Consider the following 23,169-nt stretch of genomic DNA (forward strand, 5'->3'; position numbering starts at 1 on the left):
AAATGCTGCAGGGCAAACATTGGACAGGCTGATGGTACCACTTTCACACTGGTGGAGCAGAGCTGTTAATGCTGTGGACCACCAACCCCAAAAGAGGCAAAAGGCACCACCAGCTGTATTTCAGGCATCAGCAGCAGTCTAGTTCCTCCAAAGGAACAGAAGGACATGGATAGGGGAACACTGGCTCCAATGTTTACACTATCAGGGAGCTGATAAGCCAGCTAGGAGGGCTGTCAAGAGCTCAGTAACTTCTAGGCAGGAGAGTGGCTGCAGGCACAACTTGCCTGAAGTGTTCCTTTCTCCTCTCTTCTCCCCAGGCCTGGGAGGGAAATGCTAAAGGGCAGGGGGTTCTCAGGCTTAGTTGGAAAACCATCATGCTTTCAGGAAGTTAAAGAAACATCACTGCCGCAGGACAGGAATATTTTAAAACAAATCAACGCAGCTGATTTGCAAATTCTCATTTTTAAATAGTTTAGTCTTCTGCAGTATTCAAGGCTTGTCTGTTCAAACACTAGACAAGCACAGATACTGGCACCCTTCAGCAACACCAACTGCTAGCTTCCCCCCGTTGCCTCCTTCCCCACATGCCTGAAGATAGAGAAACCCCTGACCATTTCTGCAAAAGCCTTACTGTCTAGAAACTCTGCTTTATCAGACTCTACCATCTGATACGTAGTTTAGTTTTTTTTCCCATTTTGTTCAATTTTCTGAAGGTGCTTCTGGCCAGTGAGTATTCATTAGGAATTTACCTCTGCTTCTCTTCCTTCGAGCTTGTCTAACTTCAGTGCACTTCTTATTGAGTTTTCAAAATTATATTCTGCTTTATTCACTTTGTTAAATTCTAGATGCAGTGTTAATAATGATCTTAATTTTTTGCAACACAGTATGAAAGAACACTAACAACCATTTCCAAAAGCAGGGCCTTCTCATAACTTCACTCACTGAGTTGCTTATATTCATTAGTTTGTTTACTAAATTACCATCCAGAATAAAGAAAAATTTACAAAATGTAAATCTGTGCCATCTTAAACTGAGAACAGATTCTCTTCTTCTGGAATGCAGAAAATCTCTCCAAGCTCCCACAACATTCAAGCTTATCTAATGCCTTCATGTTTTTTCAGTATCTCTGTCCCCCTGTGTATTTAAAATGGCAAGAAAGTTAAAACACTGCAAAGAAGCCTAACCAATCACGCTTTTCTGACAATCTTTTTGAATGTCCAAGTATGCTAAAACATATGCTACACAGATGAAAATCATGCCACTGAGTTAAGTAAGCCCTGTTCACTCTGAGCCTTTTTTCCTGTTTGTTAAACAGTTATATGGTTCGTAGCATGATATAACTTCACATAAAACCTCTGAAGTCATGTTCCCATGTGGCAATCCATGCTATGCACTCAGTCAGATGCTCTGGGAACTTAAATTCATCTATAATCCACGACATCTTATGCTGACCTCTAACAGAAATGCCTTACTAGGAAAACCACAAATAGTTTATTTTTGCAATGCACAGCCTGGTGCACCCATCCTATTTCGCTTCAGAGCTACTACGCAACATGAAATAGTTACAGCAATGCCCAAAATTATGTGGACAACAGTCTCTCAAAATGCAACTGATGATGGTGTATTGTTAATTTATAGCACTCTTACTTTCTAAATGTATCACAAAACACTCGCATACATTCTTGAATTGACTGGGATCTCATATCCTAATTTGTACATGAATAACGTAAGACTTTGTCTTCCTGAAATATCTATTTTTCTTGAAGTTTTAATCCAAAACATTTTCCTCAGTTCAGTCCTCAACATGTAGAAACTCTCATCACAGGACAGATTCCATGGCATGTAAACAGCTCCAAAATTGTTATGAATCTTTGCACTTAACACAATCGTGAGACATTTAATAAAGATTTTTGTTAACCACGCCAATATATTTCCTCAGAGATGTCAATTATGTCAAGTATACTTCAATGAAAAGCTTTTGTGAAGCAACAAGCCCATTATTCTGCTTTCCAAAAGCCAGCTCATTTGAACCAGCTGAGATATTCTAAATATTAAAACAGTTCTTCTATCTACTCTTTCATAATAAGTAGCGGTTTTCACTACCCATAAATTGTTCAATCATTTTAATTTCTATTAAACCTGGGTATCTGTAAGCCACCTTCTGAAGAATGCCCCATGGTGTTCTCAGCACTTCCACTTTGCAGTATGTTTAAAGCATTCTTATGTTGTCTCGTATTTGCTTGTGCTGAATAGTACTCCTTCTCTTACCTTCTCTCAGCAAGGCTTAACAAACAGTTTTTGACTGTATCTGTCATGCACTAGTTGCAGCCCTTGTCTTGTCTGAGTTACCGCTGAATTAGTCAACATGGGAACTGCTTAGTAACTTTGGCATGGGATTCGGTGCAGACTGTGAAAACCCATCACAGAAGCTGCATAAAGTATTTGAGTGGGGTTTTTTTGTGAGTTTACAGACCAGATAACTTAAAGTTGCAAAGAATGCTGTGGAAAACACTCCTACTTACCTTCCTCCAAGTTCAGCCTTCCTGTTATAATATTTTAACATTGTACTTTTGACGGATTCTTAATTCCTCCACTGGACTTTCCCAAAGAAACAAGTGCTTTCTCTGTCTTATTTACAATTTCTTGCATTTGTCACTTTCCTTGTATAATGACGCATTTTAGTTAAGACTCCCTCCCATTTCCTCCTACCTAAATATCTTCAGATTCAACTTTCTTAGAATCCAATTGCCTCAGCCAGCTAAATTCAGTAAACTAAATACACCACTTAGCTATATCTCCACATTTCACAGTAAAATTACCCTCAATTAGGCCCTTTCTGGAAGCACACATTTTTGATAGCATCTATTGTAAGTGAAGAAACTACTGGCTGAGATTCAGTTGAGCAACTCAAACCTTCCACTGACTTGCTGACAAAAATAATTCTCTTTACTGTGTACACCATGAGAAAAAGATTCTGCCTAAGTAAAGACTGCATAATTTTCTTTTTTGCTTTGCCCACCAGATGTAGTTATATGTTTTCTCTGATGAATTTGAGCTCCTGCATCCGCCATCACAGGAAAAGTATCTATCTGCTAACTTCTTGGAGTGCTTCCAAGAGCAAAATATATTTCTTTTCTCAGGATCCTCAATGAAATGTGGTCTCCATGGGCTTTTGTGCAAAACCAGCAGCTTTGTGCTGAAAAGCAAAAATGCTACAGACAGTCACATCAGAGATCTACAAATTCAAGTAGCAGCTACGGGACCATCCCACTTTTGCAAGGGCAGGCAAACGCTATTGGGAGGGAGAATGAGGAAAGTTTGCAAAATATTACCATGATTACTGCACATTGCTTACCTGTGATCAAGGTGGCTGAAGTCTTGCAAATTCAGCTCTCTGGTATCTTGTGTCAGATAAATTGTATCAACATCCTGTTAAAAATATATAACCGAACACATCTTTACAGAACTGTTGGTTTGGGGTTTTTTTTTCAAGTTCTATGATTTACCTGTTCTTTCATCTTTTGTACAATTAGCTGAAAAGAGCTCCAGAACAAGACAGGTACTTACCCACTGTACTTCTTCTCTGTAGGGAAACCCAAGCCAGTCACAAACGCAGGCATACATCTGGGAAAAGCCCCCTAAAAACAACCCAAGAGAGTAGTTAACATAATAGTAACAGCAGCAAACAAACAAACATCTAAAAGGATACTTCAATACTTAAAGACTCAGTCTTTAAAAACTCACTCTTTTTTTCTCTCAGAACAGTGTCCATTGTCCTGCTGAAAGAAACTGAGACTATCCTATCTTTGCCCCGAAGGTTGCATGAAAGCTTAATATAGTGCCTTCACCTACCAATCAGAAGTCTGCTCCATCCTAATTACACCTTAAAACTAATTACACCTTTACAAGCTTCTGCCAGAAATAGAATTAAACTTCCTGACTTTTCAATTCCAGCCTTTTTATATTTGAGCCTTTAAATTCATACCACAAGGTCCAAGCTCTGCCACTGTCTGACTGTCCCACAGGGCCTGGAGATTAGCCAGTCTTTCTGAAGGCTCCATAGTTACTTTCTTGAGAATCCTCCTAGATACGAAGGGAGGGGGGGGGGGGGAAAAAACACATTAATGACTTTGAAAGTATTTTTAAACTCATAAATCTTCTTTACTTCAAGCATGATTTTAAATGAGTGTATGGGAAGAATTAGCAACTTTAATACAACTCAATTCTCTACCTAAAAGCCACACACATTGTGATGCAGTCCAACAGGAGTAACGTTTATTTGTCTCTTCTTTCTTTCCAGTGATTAACCCTGTGACTACTGGATCAACTAAATACTTTTTCATGACAGGATCACTGAAGCTAAGGACATTTATGGCCCTCATCTAACACGCACTATAGGGCAAATAGACATAGAGCACGCCCAGTAGCTACGTGGCCTATAGGCTGCACTCTAGATACTCAGCTCTGATCTTTCTAATTGGATAATGTTCTTCTTCCCCAAGACAGAAATATAATCCCTCCTGCCTTATAAAAACTGAATTATCTGTTCTTCTATATGACAAGACTGCCTCATAAACTGCAGAATTCCATAAAACAGGGTGAAGGGAAGAATTAATAAGAGATATTAATGGGAAAATCCTCCATTCCCCTTCTTGCCTGTTCTGATCTTGCATCATCTGCACAACTCTCAGTGTCTTCATTTTGGAAAGTTGTGCCATCTGACAGGAAAGCAAGAACTTTGATTTCTTTTCTGGGAAGCAAGCACTCCATACAGCTACCCCAAAATACTCTACCCATGTTCTCAAGAAAGGTAAGAGAAAACATGCATATTGCTCAAACACACACAGTCTTGCAACCCTCTTTGCTCTACTTTTTACCTGTATTTCTTGCATCATTACTGAGGTTTTATGGCAAACCTGCTCACAAATATTTACTTGTATGCAATGTTTTTTGAAGGTAGAGCTCAATCTCCATTAGGGCAGTTAATAATACTGCCACAGAAGAACACTGGAAGTCAAAACCAGAAACTGCCAGCCAGAGATTGTGAACTTATTTCCTACTCCACCTACAGGAAAGGTGAATAATAAAGACATGCACCCAAAATAAAAAAATTTAGCTTGACCATTCACATCTAATGTCTGTTACAAAAGTTCACTTATAAAAATCAGCACGTCCAGGAAAACTCTGCTGCACAGTCCATTTTCTCTCATACTGTTGTAAACTAGAAGCTCAAGAAAGTAACAGTAGAACTGCATGATCTGGTAGGCAGTGATGAAGATAAGGCAAGGACAGACAAAAGAAAGAAAATGAAGCAGAGAAAAAGTACTGAAAATTGCTGCAAGGTACAAAATTCAGAGGCACAGATACAAAAGAAAACCAGAGGCAAGAGCACTGCAGAAAGAAGCAGAACAAAGAAATGATAGAAAAGGAGTCATATGATCCAAGGAGCCAGCTGAACCATGGAAAGTATGGAACAAGACTGCCCAGGGCTCAGTTCTGAAGAACAAGTCTCCCAATCATGTGCATCATTTCACAGACACTGAAAGTAAACAGAACTTTTCCCTCCTCTCCCAACTCAGATTTTACTTCAGGGGGGAACCCACACAAAACCCAAAAGAAGTAAATTACAGCAAAGCCCCAGAACCTAAGCTATACCTGAGGCTGGAGAGGCAACAAGGTAAAATGAAAACTCAAGACACCAAACACCTGCATCCCCCTCTTCAAAGCAAAGGCTCTTGTGACACATAGCCTCCCAGTGCTCTGCACTGCCTCCTGGTTTTGCCATACACCTGGACAAAAGCTCAGCACTTGTCTCCAGGTGTTTCTCATATCCTCAGTGCATTTCTGAGGTCAGGGTGGGGAGACCAATGAACAAAAAGTGGTAGCTTGTCACTGCTGCTGCACAATCTGTTCCCACTAGAGGTGCCCTAAAAGACACTTACACTGGTGAGAGTCCAGGGAATATCTTCCTGAGGCAGGTCCCGATGTGCGCCAGCACCTCGTTCACATCTTCTGAGGACGCCATCTTCATGGAGATGCTGCATTTCTCAGTTTCCATAATCAACTACAAATAAGAGGGCATGAAGGCAAGAACTGGGTATCATGTAACTCGTGTCCATTTAAAACAGAGAGCATTCTGAATGCCAGCTAAATGATCTGTGTGCTGGTAGGAACCTGTTACTCTTTAAGACATGACACAGCAATGCTCCAGGTAAAGTTTCTGAAAGTTCTTCTTGAATGTACAATGTACTCAAACTTTGTTTTTCCTAACAGTACCCTGCTTCCCATGGGAAGTAAATCTTCAAAGGACCTTGACCTCAGCTGGCACTTGGAAAACCAAAAGCTTTTCACATCCTTGTCCTCTTTTGAAACACATCCCAGAACACCAGGAGAAGCAAGTGCAGCCTGACAGGAAACTATTGAACAAGCAGGGCCCGCTTCCTCCAGCAAAAAGTAGAAGTCTTTAATGGCTGTGATCCTCTGGAAAAGCACTAATGTTTGATCTAAGCAGTTTAAGAAAATGTTACGGTAATATATTGTCTTGGTTTGGATGAAGCAGTAACTCAGCCAACATTGGTGACGGAACACTGGAACAGGCTGCCCAGGGAGGTTGTGGAGTCTCCTTCTCTGGAGACATTCAAAACCCGCCTGGACACATGCCTGTGTGACCTTATCTAGGTGTTCCTGCTCTGGCAGGTGGATTGGACTAGATGATCTTTTGAGGTCCCTTCCAATCTCTAACATACTGTGATAACTGTCCCGCTGTCTGGGGAATAGCTGCTTCAGTGAAGGGGAAAAGTAAAGCCTTTTGCAACTCATCTCCATCTCCATTATATATGCAACATTCAGAATTAAATCAGATTACAGTATGACTGACACATCGGGTCTGCTGCACCACAGGAAGCAATGTAATGTTTGTCTTCTCCAATGTGACTATTTAGCACATATTTAGTCTTTTAGATATGGAGCTGTGAACTCACAGTAAGAAGCTAACATTAGGAACAAACAAGAAATATAGATAGACAGTACAAGAGGGCACAATATGCTATAGAAGATGGGGTTTTATTGAAACTGGTTCCCAGGATCATCACGAAGATAATCCTTGAAGAGGCTGCATTACCCCAAAAGCACACCAAGAATCTTCACACCTTTTCCCACCAATTCAACTCCTTTCTGAACCTGTTGCTATCGCTCCTTGAAGATGAGTGGGCAAGTTACTACTGGTTTTCATTGTCACCAAATATTAACACATTTCCCTGTATCACTCTTTCCATTTGTTCCCTATTCTTATAGAGGGAAGCGTTTCATGGCTTTCTGCAAAATGCCTAGCACAAGACTACATTCTTCAGGTATCATGGATATATCACACTGTTTGCAGGAAAACTGCAGCAGTATGATTTGCCCCGCAAGCATTAGTCTAGGATTCTGCCTGCCTTCAGCTGTAAGCTTACACATTTAAAACACAAATAAATGTAAACATGCGAAACCTTAAAAAATATTTTAGGAAAATGGTATGTAAGTGAGGCTGCTGAAAATCCCTTGTAAACCCTGCTACAACAGTGACTGCCTATGCCTCCAGGAATAATTAGCATTAGCTACCATGGCATTTTAGTACCTTAAATAAAGCAAGCTACAGAAACATATATAGAATTTACTAAATGTCTATAATAGTAAATACCCAGACCTTTTCTTCTGTAAGGAAAGCTCCAAAAGCCAGGCTAGAAAGATGACATGCTAAACACAATAAGAGCTTTTCAGAGTTCAAATAGTGGCAGACGCTCCTATTTTTAAAAAGCTTTTTAAAAGCCAAACACACATGAAACACATTAAGACTTTTGATACAATTGAACTGTCAAATATTGCCAATATGTTCATCTTATGAATTAAAAATGTGTTGAAGGCATTCTTCTTTTCAGCACCTTCTCTTTGACATTCACTTTTTTTGGCACACAACTTGCTGTCAAATATATTTTGTGTGGTATACAGTAATGGCACCGCGAGTAGTTGGAAGGGAACCATTTCTGCCTGCAATGTAAATAGTAGCTTCAGTAGCTTTTGACTTCACTGTAAAGGTATACACCACAGAAGCCATTCAAGTTTGGGTGGCGATGACTGTGTACCAGCTGCCATTGTTTCATCATCTCTGAGAAACATATTCATTTATGAGACAAATGAAAACTGGCACCATATTGAACTAGGAGGAAATAAGATATTTCTTATCGTCATCCCATCTGCACAACACATTCCTAAAACTGACTTTTTAAATTTTTACCGTTACTGTTAAGACTTTAAAGCAGTATGAATTTAAGAATGCAAAAATACAGTTACTCACTGGATAGGGAGACCTGCATGTTAGAGCATTACCTCCTTTAGTGGAACAGATTTAGCAACGAGTGAACAAGTATCTTATCTAGAATACACTCACCTGACCTGGTTTACTGGAAGTTACTCCTTGGATTTCCAAGTAGCTGAAAGTTAGTTCCAACTGTAGTTAAAAAAGAAAATGCCACATTAGTGCAAACATCACATTATTTTAAAGGGCACTTATGCTTTTCAACAAAATTAAAAATCCTTAAGCAAGGCTACTGCTACTTAATATCAATTTCTAGAACTGACACTAAGTATTTGTTAATGTCTCATGTAATTTTTCTCTAAAAGAACACATGTTTGTTACAAGTTCAAATGGTTATTAGAGGTTATAGGCATACAACCTTTTACTGCAAGTGCTTGTTAAGCACATGAGCTTCTAATAAAATTTATGACAAAATTTTACTATAAAAAACAGTTTATACAATACCCTGCTGACGTGTATGTACCCTTGTAACTAAATAAGCACTAATTACAATACTTACAGCATCACAATTACTCCTTCATTAGTTATACTGATCATAGATGTGAAAAATAGAATCATAGAATAGTTTGGGTTGGAAGGGACCTTCAAAGGCCATCTAGTCCAACCCCCCTGCAATAAGCAGGGATACCTTAAACTAGATTAGATTGCCCAGAACCACATCGAGCCTGGCCTTGAATGTCTCCATGGATGGTGCATCCACCACCACTATGGGCAATCTGTACCAGTATTTTACCACCCTCATTGTAAAAAATTTTTCCCTTGCATCCAGCTGGAATCTTCCCTGGTTTAGTTTAAAACCATTACCCTATGTCCTCTTACAACACACCTTGCTGAAAAGTCTAACCCCAAAAAAGAAGAAAAAGCTTCAGCAAAAGAAGCTGAAGGGACATGGATGCACAATTTTTAATATGTACATATAGAAATAAAAATACCATACATAAATAGATACAGGCAGACAGATGCTCGAGACTGCTTCAGTAGAGGAAATAATACGTTAGCTTTGCCTGAGTGGCTTATCTGGATGACAGTCAGGGCAGGCAGGGAAGAAGGGTGAACAAATTGAATCCAAATGGAAACTCCGAAGAAGACAGGAAAGTCTTCTTCTCCAAGGACAAATCTAGGGTTACAGGGAGTGTGCTAAGATATGAATTCACAACTACGTAGACAAACAACTTAATAGCTGAGATATGCACAAAGAAACAAACCCCTTGGAGTGAATCATAACTACAGGGCAAGACATTATTATGGACATTTCCTTTTATTTATTATTAAAACCATTGTAACTGAGCAGTCTGTCTGAGCTGCACTAAGTTTCCTGGCCTTTATCTTATCCTAGGTTCACAGCCAGGGTGCTCCCAGGCTAACATCGTATTATTCTATCTCAGTACTTGTGGCAATCTTTAAAAGATGATCCCAAACGACTCCTAAGGTGCTCAGAACCCAGGCGCAGTTCAAGACTCCCCATTCACAAAGGCTGCAACAGCACATCTGAAAGTTGGGAACAGAAGTACCAGTTTCCAACCATAAGAACCAGCTAAAAGTTTTCCAGAAAGCAGCAATATAGTAGGGAGAGCTCCTAAATGCCAAGGTCTAACTGGCAAATCTATAAGCAGTCACAGTGTTATCACAGGATGAAGCTGCCCCAAAAAATCCAATTAAAATCGTTATGATATAGAATGCACTGAAATTTTGGGGGGTGTGGTGGGGAGATGGGTGGTTAATGAATCTGAGGAGCTTTTTTTAGGCACTTAGCTACATTATACACTCACAGCTGCAGAGATTGAGGATGTTGTTGCTGTCTATTTGTTCTTGGTTGACTACTTTCTTAACCCTTTTCCCTCCAGTTGCCCTCATGACAGCACCAGAAAATATAAGCACCCTTCAGGCATTTCTGTGCCAAGATCAGCTTCCACCAAAGACCTAACTTAGTGACCAAACTCTACCCTGAATTTCTTGAGGTCTTTGCATGCTTCATTTCCCTTATTCTGCTGCAGGGGCAGCATCCACAGCAAAAAGGCAGCTTCAGACCACAGGGGTGTCACTGCAGTTGCTTATGGAGTGAGTGTGCACAGGGAACAGAGGCAGGGGAGGCAGAGCCATTACAAGCATCTTCCCAGTGCCCACACCAAAGTCTTGCATTTTTCCAAGGGTAAGACATTTACTCCTCTTCAGTGCCTTATTTCTAAGCTAAGACTGGCAATCTTTTGTGATGAGAGGACACGGCCCCATGCAGTTTGTTCAGGCCAGAAAGAAAAGGAAAAAATACATAACAGCTCCTGTTGTTGGCTACTGAAGTAAGATAGATGACACGTACAGAAGTAGAAAGCTTTTCTCGAGTGCCAGTCAGATTAAACAAACATGAGACTATCTAACATTTGTTTACCCAAATCACAATGAAATTTTAAGGGAAGAGTTTCTGTGATTGAAATCTTTCCTATTTTGCAAATTATTCACCTATCAGATTGAAAGATCTGCTTTTGCTAATGCACTGTGCATGTGCAAGCATATATATATGTACACACAATCAGAATACTCTTCTATGCCTAACAAAAGCATACACAGATCCAAACTCAAGAATTCAATCTGCAAAAATCTTCTTGACTAGAATTAACAAATACCAGGAAACATGGCAACATTTCTATAGTTCACCTTTGCTTCATTTTTCTACTTAAAAACATGGATTTATGGACCTTGCGTTGCAGAAAAATTACAGAACACATTTTAAATATCATCTGCCTCAAACTATGAAATTATTTTTACAAGGTTATAAAAAGCATAATGTCATTTAGTACCTAAAATCATATAATTTTTTTTTAATCCTCTTAAAAGGCTATGAGTGCCTCTCTTCTAGGGACCCTTCCGTTACCAAGACAGCTAACTTCACAGTTTCCAATTTTTTTTCAATCAAAACTTCATGAAAGCTGGCACCAGGAATATGTTCACAAACCTGAAATACACTCCCACAAATATTTCACACACTTATCTGTTGGCTTGGTGACATCCAGCATACACTGCTGCTGCAACTATGTTTAAAATAGGCTGCAGCAAGAATTAGCAAGCTTTAAGTACTGTACTTCCTTTCCTAGCAACCCATCTAAATCAGTGGAAATGACTGATTGGACCCGAGTGTAAAGTTAGGAAGTGGCCATTTTAATATCCTTGCTCCAAGGAAAATCATATGAGTTGATATTATAGTTAATCAACTTTATACCTTTTAACTTTGATCCTTGTTTAGTAAATGCATCTCAATAGCATTGTTTAAAGAAAAGTGAAGCTTGGAATTAGATGTAGTATTAACAGCCACTCAGAACTGGCCATCTCTCAGCATATTCAATTTTGTGAGAAGTCCTTGGAGGAATGAAGTGTCTTTGCTGCATGTTCTGAGTTGTCTTGCTAGTAGCTACTGCCTGCATTGAAAGTTCTTGGGCTCAGAAAGCTTCTGAGCAGCGTCTGAAAATCCTACGGACGTTAGAAAATTCAGTGAGTTTCACTAACCCTGCTAGGGAAGAAATGAATTTTCAAACATTCTAATAATTGTTTAGATATACAAAGTTTAATTTTGAACATACATTCTGAGCAGGCACTTTCTACTAATCGCCTTTCTTTTATATGTTAGCACTAAAGTCACTTTTGTTTGTACAGGGTACATATTCTTGATTTCCATGAAAACAGAAATGAGATTTTCAACTACGTAAATCCATTTAATGAAAGGAGTTTTGAGAGGAGTCTGTAATGCTAAACTAGAAGTACAGCTATTCCTTAGTACTCCAAGTCCCAGCCTTCAAAAGCTTTTTGATGTATTACAATAGCTTTGCTATTATTTAACAGGATTATCATCACCACCTGTCCATCATCCTGCCATTGCACTTACGTCCGAGCTGTTCACCAACTGGCTCTTTGGTTCCATGCAACCAGTCACCAAACCCTGTCTTAAAACAACCTGGCTGAAAACTGAAGTGATCCAAAAGCCAACTGACAGCCAACTGGAGACATCTGTGCTACAGGGTCAGGGTGATCAAGTGAGGGAAATAAATCTCAGCAGAAATTCAATCTGGAGTCATCCTACCTGTCTGTTTGCATCTTCAAATTATAGGTAAGGTTAGCCATATTTATCAGTGACCATACCTGAAAATCTGGTATTAGTCATTCCATTTATCAATTCTGTTTTGGTTTTTTTTTTTTTAATAAAGCATATATTTTTGTATTTCTATAAAGTGTATACACACACACACCCCCATGCACACACATGTAAAACACGACAAGATAGAACATGTACCAAATTCCCACTCATTGATTCAAAGCTGGACAAGAAATGTTCTTTCATATCAGTCATTTTCATTCATGTGGAAATTACCTTTCTCTGCTACAACAATCATTACAAATTGTCACAGGAATAGAAAAAGTAATTCACTGCCACTGGCAAGGCAGGTTGGCAAGATGCTTTTCAAAATGAACCACAGAAATCATCAGAAAACAGCAGAATCTAATAAAAATCAACACCATTTCTGTCTCTAAATCAAATATATTCCTTTTTGATACTACAAGCTCTGGAGGGAATAACACCATCAGTTTGTTTGCACATAAACCATTCCACTACAAAGATCATCAGGTTCACCTCACAATTCTTCAAGTTGGTGTTTCCAACATAATTCTTCACTTACCTGCATTTCTAGAAGTTAAAATTCCTCTGAAACAGTGTGTGCATACATATATATTGACAAATGCATTTAAGATGGACACTAACAGAAGCACCATTCTAACTCAACACTGTGCAACATACCATTTCTCTTTTTTTTCTTAAACAGGTGAACAAGTATAACTAAAATATTCTAAGTTTATGCAACTTACATTTGTATCTAAAAAAATTAGAATATTTATAGAAACACGGTAACTTTACCTTGGTGGGAATCCGAGATGTTAAAAGAAACGCCCGACATGATGCCAACACCTATTGAAAAAAACCAAACAAAAGAACAGAATTTGTAAGAAGTATTTCCAGGAAAATCCTGAAACCAGAAAGAAAAGGCCTCTAGCAGAGTGAGTGTTGATCCCCTTTGCTGTCATACACTGAGGGAAAGAAAACTGGGCTCAGATCCAGCAGAGCACAGTGAAGAGACTGCTGCAATCTGATCGGCTATCAGCTAGTTAGGACAGCAATGAACTGCAAAATTTGTTTAATCAAGCTCTCAAGAACATTTTATAGAAACCTTAATGACATTTAAAAATGAAGCAAGGATAAAAAGTGCTACCAGGAAAACATGAGGTACTTAAATATAACAAAAATATGCAAGATAAACACGATATTGTTAGTAATACAGAGATCATAAACAAACCTTTTCTGTTGGACATACTCGGTGCATTTCTAGAGCAACAATACAAAGATTTCTCACTAACACCATCTGAATTTCTTCTCCAGAAAAGCAGTGAAGAAACACAATGGAATCAGTGAGACCAGTGACTCTGGGAGAAAACACAATGAAACAAATATTCTGGAAGTTATCGCCAATCAAAATACAATGACACACGAAAGTACCACTCCACGCTCCTGTGGCACATCCCACTCACAGATTTACAAAGGGATGACTCGTTCTGCAAAACTCCAGTATTACTTTTGATTGACCTGCCTGCAGAACTAGCTACTATTGGCTACATCTTTTTCCAGACAGAAAAAAGAAGCAAAATTAATTTGAACATATGGGTCTAAGTCCCACAGCATGTACAGAGCTCTTCCACACAGCTGGGACCTCCTGAACCAAGTTCTGCTTGGTAAGTATCCAAGGTAAGTATTTGCTTCTGGTCAGCACAAGTGAAGTGGTGCAGAAGTGAGATAGTCAGGGGAAAGGACACCTTTTGCAGAGCTGCTTGCCGTATTCACCTTCTGTGTAGTGACCTACAATACTAGAGAGATCAGTGTTTGTGTGTACGTTACCACACTGGGCCAGCTGGTTACAGGAGTATCATGTCACAGTCCTGTTATAAGACATTTGCCTGCATATATGGGTTCAAGTCGCTTTATAAGCCCTGACAGGGTCCCTTTACCATGATTACAGTACACATAAGCAGTCCAAATAACTAAATACAAACCAGGTAACCAGAGGGCTTTAACATTATTATGTTGGGAAAGGATGTTCCAATGGAGCACGTCAGTGTATATTCTTCGGAGAGATGTACCAGTGCTCCTAAAGCGATCTTGCTGAAACCAACATAGCTGAACTACCCACTTACCTTAAGAAAACACATTTACATACAAAGGACTGCTGTAAAATGACACTCCCCACTTAGCCGGTAAAGAAACTACTCTTGAGCAATAAGATGGTACAAAATGCCTGAGCCCTGTAACCCAGTAACACTGAGGTTTCTACCGTTTTCACAGTTGAGACCGTCACAAACGAGCAAGGGTTTGATTTGCACCTAAGTTCAACTGAAGGTCAACTATTACTGCAAAATTAATGTCCCATTTTAACAGCAGCAAGACTGTATTATTTATTTGTTTTATTTTTTACATTGGCAGAATTCGCCAAGAGAAAGGTTGGCATTTATCACAATTTTAGCTGCTAAAATCCATGAGCATGCATTGCGCCCTTTGACAGGACCAGCTTTAATTTACTGCTCTCTGATTATTTCTTTAAAATCTATTTAAATTTTTTATGTGACATCTGCATTTTAACATGCCTGCGTTTGTTCACGTCTAAGAACACAGTAGCCTCTACCTCAAATCAACTTGAGACTTGTTGGATAAGCTGGGAAACATGAACAATTTCCAGTGACCTCCTCTTTCTCGATAAGGCTGTGGTGCATAAACAAATAATGGCTATCAAGGTACCAGCTCACCCATGTCTCTGTCAATAGGTCGTTAGCACTTGCAAGGACAACGGAATAGATATTATAGCCGACTTAAACAGATCACTCAATTCCTTCCCATGTGAAATATGATGCTGGCGCCAAAGGCACACAGCACAGGAGGTGTTTTCACACTCAGAATTCAAGTCCTCTCTTTAAACACTGAGCTATTTTTGTGAAGGAAACTCTAGGTCCCCGTGCATTTCTCTGACATGAATAACGAGTATGTGCTTAATTGCACAATTGTCTAGGGCTTTCAGAAGTATCCTGGAGTGATGGGTTTTATGAATAGGTAGATACTAGATTTCCTGGAGATTTTAATCTCTTCATACAGAGACACTAGAAAGCAAAAGTAGCCACCAGCTACTCTCTAGCAGTTGTCAGGCTAGAAGAGAAGATTCTGCTACCATTATATTTGCTCTGCTCTTGGGGAACCTTGAGTATACAGCAGGAGCACCATGGTCAAAGTCCCTTTGAAAACCGTAGACACAGAGGTGCAGATCCCTATTCCAGGACAACTCTGAACAAAGCTCTCCCTAGCTTACAACCATCAGGAATGAGCTGAGCACAGTGTCTAACACACCATGTCTTCTGATAAGAAAATGATAATTTGTTCAGCTCAAGTTGCAGCCCCATTTCATAACCATCTTGTTTGGCCACAAGTAGTATTCCATCATTAATAAAGTCAAAAGATCCCATAAAAAGATAAACAAGTGCAGGGTAATGAAAGAGACTCAGGAGTGGGTTCATTCTTTAACACGCCTGTAAGCCAAAAGGTTTGCAAGTGACTGATGTGAAGGCAGCGAGCACATTTGAGCCAGTTTTATACATAACCTGGCTGCTGCTCCATGGTAGGCACAATGAAAGAGAATTATATTTAGTTTACAAGAGCTTTACTATCTCTTCCTACTCTGCCTTTTTTCAAGCACAAAACAGGATTATCATCTGAATGTTAAATGACTCCTACTCACACACAGATACCCAAGTTGACGATTTCTTTACATTTTTATCAATCCAAATTCCGTAACGCTCCCTACACTGCTCACAGTGCACATGAAACAAGTTAATATTTGGAAATTAATTTGGAAACATTCACCAGAAACATACCCTGCAAATTATTTCTCCAGAGACTCGTGGCCTACAAGGTCATCTTCTATTTCTTCTATTTACCAGAATAAGTAATTTGTTTCAGAAAATAAAATTAATTTGAACACAGATCCTCAGTGAATATAGCAACAAAACATAAACATAGATGCATTTCGTGATTTATTCTCAAATCCTAGCCTTAATACCCATTAACTGTAAGTTAAATTGACATGGTTAACGCAGCCACCCTACCTGGCAGTCATTCTGAGGAAGATCATTAGAGCAACACAGCTCTGTGCTAATTGCATCTGTTTTGCCAGACAGACCACAGCAACTCAAGACACCTTATCTATATTTAAAGTGGTTTCAAATTCACAAGCAAATTAAAAACATATTTTAAAAGTTACTACTACCTTTTTTTAAACTGCCCAGGAATAGAGACCTCTGGAAAACACAGTGACCATACATGGCTTCATGATCAAACATAAACCAAAATGAAACCACCTCAGCACTTCGTGGGCCAAGGAAAACTGTGTGATGCTCGCTCCACTAACAAGCACAGATATTTTGAAACTTCCTTCTACTGTTTTTGTTGCTGGAACTGATTGACACAGATATTAAAAAATACCTTAGTACTCTTTTGATCAACTGTTGCAGTTTTACTTCTTAAAATACACTCTCTGATCTCTTCCTTCCACCATAGCTTCTTTTCCCCCCAGCATTTGCAATTTTGTCAGTCTCAAAACTGCTTTGGTCTTTTCCATTACAATTTACTTAAGGAAAGAAGCATTTGTGAAGTGTTTTCTTATTTAGATATCCATCATATTGAGAATTCCTTGAAGCCCAGAATATATGCCTTTCTTTATATACCACTTAGTTATACCATCCCTATTTTTATCATTATTCATTACCATTATTATACCAAATATAATATAATTTTTTTTAAGTTTCACCCCTTTACTAGATGCCTTTCCATTACTACTACTGATTCGATATCTAATGTACACGTAATAATGTGAGGTAAAGCAGCAGCACTAATAGTTTTTGTTTTGTTAAAATAGGGATGAATCAATACCTGTTAGAGCATCCGGTCTCCCTCAGTTCCTATAGGATCGACTGTTCATCTACCACGTTGCATGTCTGATGTTGTAAATGCTCCATCCTGAAGCAACTGGAGTTCGATTAGATAAAAGGCCCCTTTCAGCACCATGTTAGAGATATCAGAGCTGGTTTCAAGCAAGGCGGTCTCTGTTAAAAGCACTGAGCTTCCCTACACAAAGAGGGCAGATGACATCCTAGAGGTCTTTTCAGAGGGCTAATTAGCTCAGGCACAACATGAACATGTATGCTGCTTCTGAAATGGTGGTTATCGCTTGGAATATGGAGAGTTTCTTTGCAAAGCGCTAACACCAGCGAAGGAGCCCAGTTCAGCCCCAACCGAAGAGCATGCAGCACCACCTCCTTCACCCACAGCCGTCTCAGGCATCCAAAACTGAATTTGACTTTGAGCATTTGCTCTTGGCTACTTTTAAGATGCCACCTATGATAAAATAATTGACAAAGCTTACTCACTCCTGTTCAAACGATTACTTATTTACCTACCAATACTACAGCAGTCTTTTGTAGCTGGGGAAGATGCTCTGGGAAACGGTTAATGCAATTCAGCTCCTGGCATTCACACACAAAAACCAGAATTCTCTGTCCCTGAACTGACAGCCAAGTTGAACACATTCCCAGGCTTGCCCAAGTCGATGGTGCCTGTGTGGCCAGCCAAAGACCGATGCAAAACACACCCCGGAGAAGATCCTCAGCAGCAAGCGAAGCCGTTGTTCTCTCTGCATCAACTCTGAGATCGTTACTTGCAGTGCAAGTAACAACCTCAGCCATTCCCATGAAGAACTGCTCTGCTGCATGTTTCTCTGTGATCACTCCTGAAGTCAATCACAGCTTCCGCAACAAGGTCCCCTTGCTGGAGCCATGGACAGAAAGCCTGCTCTCCACCCTCCCATGGGCACACTGCGCAGAGCACAGGTTTTCATTTCACTGGTCCTTACTGCTGTCATACCGCACTAAAAACTCAAGGCTGATCTGTTATGGGCCGCCAATTTCTGTATTTTCTGGATGTAAAGGATGGTATGGGGGAACAGCTCCTAGTTGCAATGGGATTTTACAACAAAGTAGGGTCAGATACTGGAACTGCTGGCAACAAATCTGCTGTGTTTAAAGAGAAGAGCTTACCGAACAGGACAGGGGACACCACAAGATGGCACAACGGAGTGCTTAGTTCAAATTTCCCTTTCAGTCTAAGTAAGAAAGCGTCCTTTTAACAGAAGCTTACTTAGCTACTGGAGAACTGCTCCAATATGCAGAGCAGTTTCTACTTCAAGGTCCTCCCTGATAAGTTAAGGAAAAAAATATTTTCATTTTAAAAAGGACAAAAAACAAGGCATGGACAAGCCAAGAAATCTGCCTAAAGCAAAAGGGCAAAATGAAGTAGCCAAGCCTTAAAGAGAAGCTTAGAGTAAACAGCTCCTAATTTTGGAGTACAGCAGAAAACAACATAGTTTGGAGGTTTATCAGCAAACTAAACCAAAATCTCCTGCTTAAGCTAAATTTGTTTGTCAGCTCCTCCAACAGCTGCAACAACACTACCACTATCACCTTCAGGAAGGATACTAGCTCTGCAAACTGTAATGGATGCATGACTCGAATTGTGCTTCTTTAACACCTGGAGCACAAATTACTAGAAACACTTGTTACAGCCCTATCTGCAATGTGCAAATGACCCAGCTATTCCAGTAAAGGTGGGATTTCAGAAGATGCTGAGACAGAGGGTCACCTTTGGCTGGACACTATCAATGGCAGCAACAGGGGCCATGGACAGCTCAACTGCCAGCCCATCACCTGAAGTAGGCTGTGATGTGGTCACCAGTCGTGCAGACTGAACTCCCCTGATTCACAGAATTTACACTCAAGAACTGCGTATCACATCCTATCGTTTCCATTAACTGCAGAGCTGCTTGCAGAGGGGCAGCCAGATGTGCACAGGGTTTCCTTATTCTTCCAACCAGTTAGTCACAGAACAGATTTTCACTGCATTGTGCGAGATGTCCAACATAGAACACTTAAGCCAAGACAACACCCTGCAGACTGCAAAACTTCCTTGCTGATCCTCTTCCCACCACACAATTCCCAGCAACAAAACACCGCAGTGCTGTAAAGCACTAAGTATCAGAAGACCTAACTACCATATTACTTAAGCCTGCTCTTGGTCATGAAAGTAGGAAACAGAGCAGCTGCATTTCACGGATACAAAGTGTTCTGTGTGGCAATGGACCCAGCACATTGACCCCAGACGGGGTAAAGAAGGGGAGCGGAAGGGGTGCCGGCTCAACCATGTACATTCATTTGTAACTCATCAATGGACATATAACCCCAAAGGAGTTTTTCCTTCTCTGTACCTACATTAAACATAAATAGGTCACTAGTACATTAGTGCTAATACACCTTTATTTCAGATTTTTTCCCACTTTCATTCCCCTCTGTATACAACCATTACACAGATTCACTGCCTCAATTCAGGTTACGATGTGCCACAGCAAGATACCTTCCCCACATACCAGCCTTTTATGATGCCCTAGCCCCCTGATACTCAAATAATAGTTTTAAAGCCTTCTCTTGACTTGTAATTCAAAAGGCCCTGGGCTCTAGCCTTTTCTGTGCAATATTTTTTTTATGCTCTTGCATTACTTCTCTCCATCATAAAAACAGAACATACAGGCACTCTTTAGAAAAGCTCTCCCACAATCCATCCCTGATGTGAGTAACAAGAAACATCTGTATACCTTCCCTCTTCCTACACAGAGCCTCTTTCCTTAGGTTTACGGACAGTAGGTAAGACTGAAAGCATTTTGGTGTGCTGCATATGACGCTGTTTCTATGCAGAAGCAGCTGTAAATAGATTTTGCTATTGCAGTGCTTTTATTCTTATCGTCTTTAATTTCATCACTTAGAAATGCCGGATTAAACACTGTTCCTTGGTGACGGGGTTGCTCTCTTTGTATGTATGTCACACACAACCATCATGCAGAATTTTAAAGACCAGGAAACAAAACAAAAACTTCAGGGACAGAGGAAAGGCCATTTGTCCATCATGCAAGTGTTTTATACAAAACTCTTCTATAACCATTTGTATTTGCTTTCAGTTATCAACAATTAAATGCAGATTCAATTAATAAAGTGCAATGCACTCAGCTCCACTTAATACTAAAATAAAATACATAAACATAGTAAACCAATTCTGCTCTGAAAGCAATGCCACAAACCACAGTCTCCATAATATTGACCTTGGACAGCCCCAACAGCTCTAAGGGCCAGAGAAAGATGTTGGCCTAATAAGTCTCAAGAATTAAGTCCTTTTTGTCCTCTCCGTGGCATAAACACATTCAAACACAAAACCAAATTGATGGGTATAGAGTTATGAAAACCTTCAGAGCAAGGCAACTCCTTCCCAAAGAAACCACTGCTACAGGAGCAAGACAAAACCCTCTTCCCCATTAGGTCCAGAGAGGATTACTCAAGATCTGCTCCTCTACATCACTCCAGGAGCCTCACTGCAGTCCTCAGGTGCACTCCTAATTCCTCTTCCTTCTTTTGCTTCCCAACAGAACCCTTTTTCCATCTCTATCATCTGCAAAATACATAGTACCCACTAGAATTAACATGACTGTGACAGCCACTCCATCTTTAATCACCTGAGATATGCTGCAGGTCTTCATCTGTTTGTATTTTGACATCTTAAGACTATCAGTCTTTCAAGACAGGAATGGTGCTTAAGTGCTGCAACCAGCCACTGCCATACTCCCAGCCCACAAATTTGGATTTTTTTGTTATACTGTTTCACATTTCATAAGATTATCTCTTTTGCAGCTATTTTATTATTATTGTACCACACTTCTCCTCTGGTAAAGAAATCCTTTCTTTCAGAGCTCTGAAACACCTTTCCAAAATAGGAAGGAGAACAAACTGATCACCCCTCTCCCTGCACAAGAAGGCAGGACTGGAAGAGATCTCCCTTTCACTGCCCTCTGCCATCTCTGCATGCAATGGCACTTCTACAGCCAGGGCAGCTAAATAACCAAGGCATGAACAATGTCCTCACCCCCAACACACAGGTGCATGACGCTGGATGGATTTCTTTCTTATGAAATTCTGCACCAGATGATAAATCTCAAAGTCCCTCCCACTCTATCTAGCAAGCAGGAAACCCAGAGGCCAAGATAGCTTCGGGCATTGACACAGTTGATTGCATCTGGCTTCCCCTCAGACAGAAATTCAGGAATTGCCACATTCCAGGAAAGCAATTTTGCCTCCAACATCCTGCAGAAAAAAACAAACCACTTGCAGTTTCACCCCACTCCCAACATGCGCACAGTACTGTCTGCCTAAGGAGGACAAGCTGCTCAGCAAAAACCACTAAGTAACCCCGATGGAGGATTATTACTGTTTGTGCTGGGTTTTAAAAGTCATATGATGTCAATTATCTAATGCTGTTCATTATTAAAAATGAATATGCTCCAGTCCAATATTAGAGCTATTTTAATACTTTCTGGTTTTGTAAAGATTCTTATTTAAACATATCACACTAATATTGCCTGCATTTTACGTGTACAGCTTTCTTATATAGTATATTAAAATGACAAAATATATGTGATAATGAAATATCCCTATTTATCTGAGAACATCAATCTCTAACAGCCAAATGGAAACTAAACTTCCCAAAATGCCAGAAACCATGCTAAAAAAAAAAAAAAAAACCCCCCCAAAAAAAAAACACACCAAAAACCCAAACCAAAACCAGAAATTACAATGCACTTAATGCAAAATAACAAATAATTCTGCTCTTCAAACTTAGGAGCTAAGCATAACAACTGTTACACTTGTTACACAACACTCAGTGAAGAGTCAGCTCCCAGTTGTAAAGAAGACTCCAGTGGCTTGTAAACTACCTTTGCCTCTGAAAAACTGGGAAAAAACCAGCCAGATTCCCCCAAAAGCCTTCACGAGATTCTGATGCAAAGGTCTTCCAAGTCAAATTGTTTCTCAGAACAATTTTGTGGGCGAATTTTTGTGTTGTAAGAACTGAGCTACATGCTTGATGTTGTTTAATCGTTGTTCATTTCAGAACACAGACGTCTCAGAGAAGAGAGCTTCTAAAACGTTACTACTGCAAACCTGAACAAATGACTCAGCTCGCCAGTGCAAGCTACAAAAGTAAACTAGATCTTCTGGGCTTTATCATTTTACCTAGAACTATGACTTATGAACTCCTCGGTTTGTCTTAATTTTTGCTATGGAGGTACAGTGTGCCAAAAAGGAAAGCAAACCTGAGAACATCCTTTGCTTTGTTCAGATGGTAGGTTTGCAGGCAACTCTCTGCCTTGTTCTTCAGCCAGCCAAGCCATTGGTTCCTCTCAGCCTTCCCCCTACTCATTCTGGAACTGCTTAAGCTCTTCTGCTGACCACACCAACCTGCTCTCTAGAGTTTTTTGCTGGGAGCTCATGGAGCAGCATGAGGAGCAGCAGTGCTGGCCAGCCTGAAAAGCTGGAGCAGCCTCTCAGAGCTGGCAGCACAATGCCCCAACCTCAGGAGCCTACAGACCTGCCTCCCACAAGCCAGGCTTCAATCTCCAGCTATCAGCTTAATCACACCCTAAAAATCATCCTGGGTAGACAGAACACAGATTCAAAAACTGTAATTGAGTGTTTTATTTTTAAAGGAATTTCTAACAGAGGAAAAGCTGGTATAGGGCCCCAAATAAGAAGAAAAGGTGAGCACCCACCTAGCTCAGCAGCAAAGTTTGCACTGTGGTGAGACTACCTTCCCCATC

General features: G+C 40.0%; 1 protein-coding gene across 3 annotated transcripts in view; it reads right to left on the bottom strand.

The window, feature by feature from the left end:
• Window positions 1-23,169, bottom strand: part of CARMIL1 (capping protein regulator and myosin 1 linker 1) — a 193,347-nt gene that overhangs the window by 101,072 nt on the left and 69,106 nt on the right. For 2 of the 3 annotated variants that reach the window (XM_080639492.1, XM_080639491.1), the window contains exons 3-8: window positions 13,251-13,301; window positions 8,426-8,485; window positions 5,943-6,064; window positions 3,986-4,083; window positions 3,568-3,638; window positions 3,356-3,429 (exon numbers count right to left, since the gene is read on the bottom strand). In XM_080639492.1, coding sequence (XP_080495618.1) covers window positions 3,356-3,429; window positions 3,568-3,638; window positions 3,986-4,083; window positions 5,943-6,064; window positions 8,426-8,485; window positions 13,251-13,301 — 476 coding nt within the window. Of the gene's footprint in view, window positions 1-3,355; window positions 3,430-3,567; window positions 3,639-3,985; window positions 4,084-5,942; window positions 6,065-8,425; window positions 8,486-13,250; window positions 13,302-23,169 lie in introns of those variants that run through there. The other variant, XM_080639490.1, reaches the window with a different exon arrangement.

Source organism: Psittacula echo (genome assembly GCF_963264785.1).
Source record: "Psittacula echo genome assembly, chromosome: 2".
Taxonomy (NCBI): Eukaryota; Metazoa; Chordata; class Aves; order Psittaciformes; family Psittacidae; genus Psittacula; species Psittacula echo.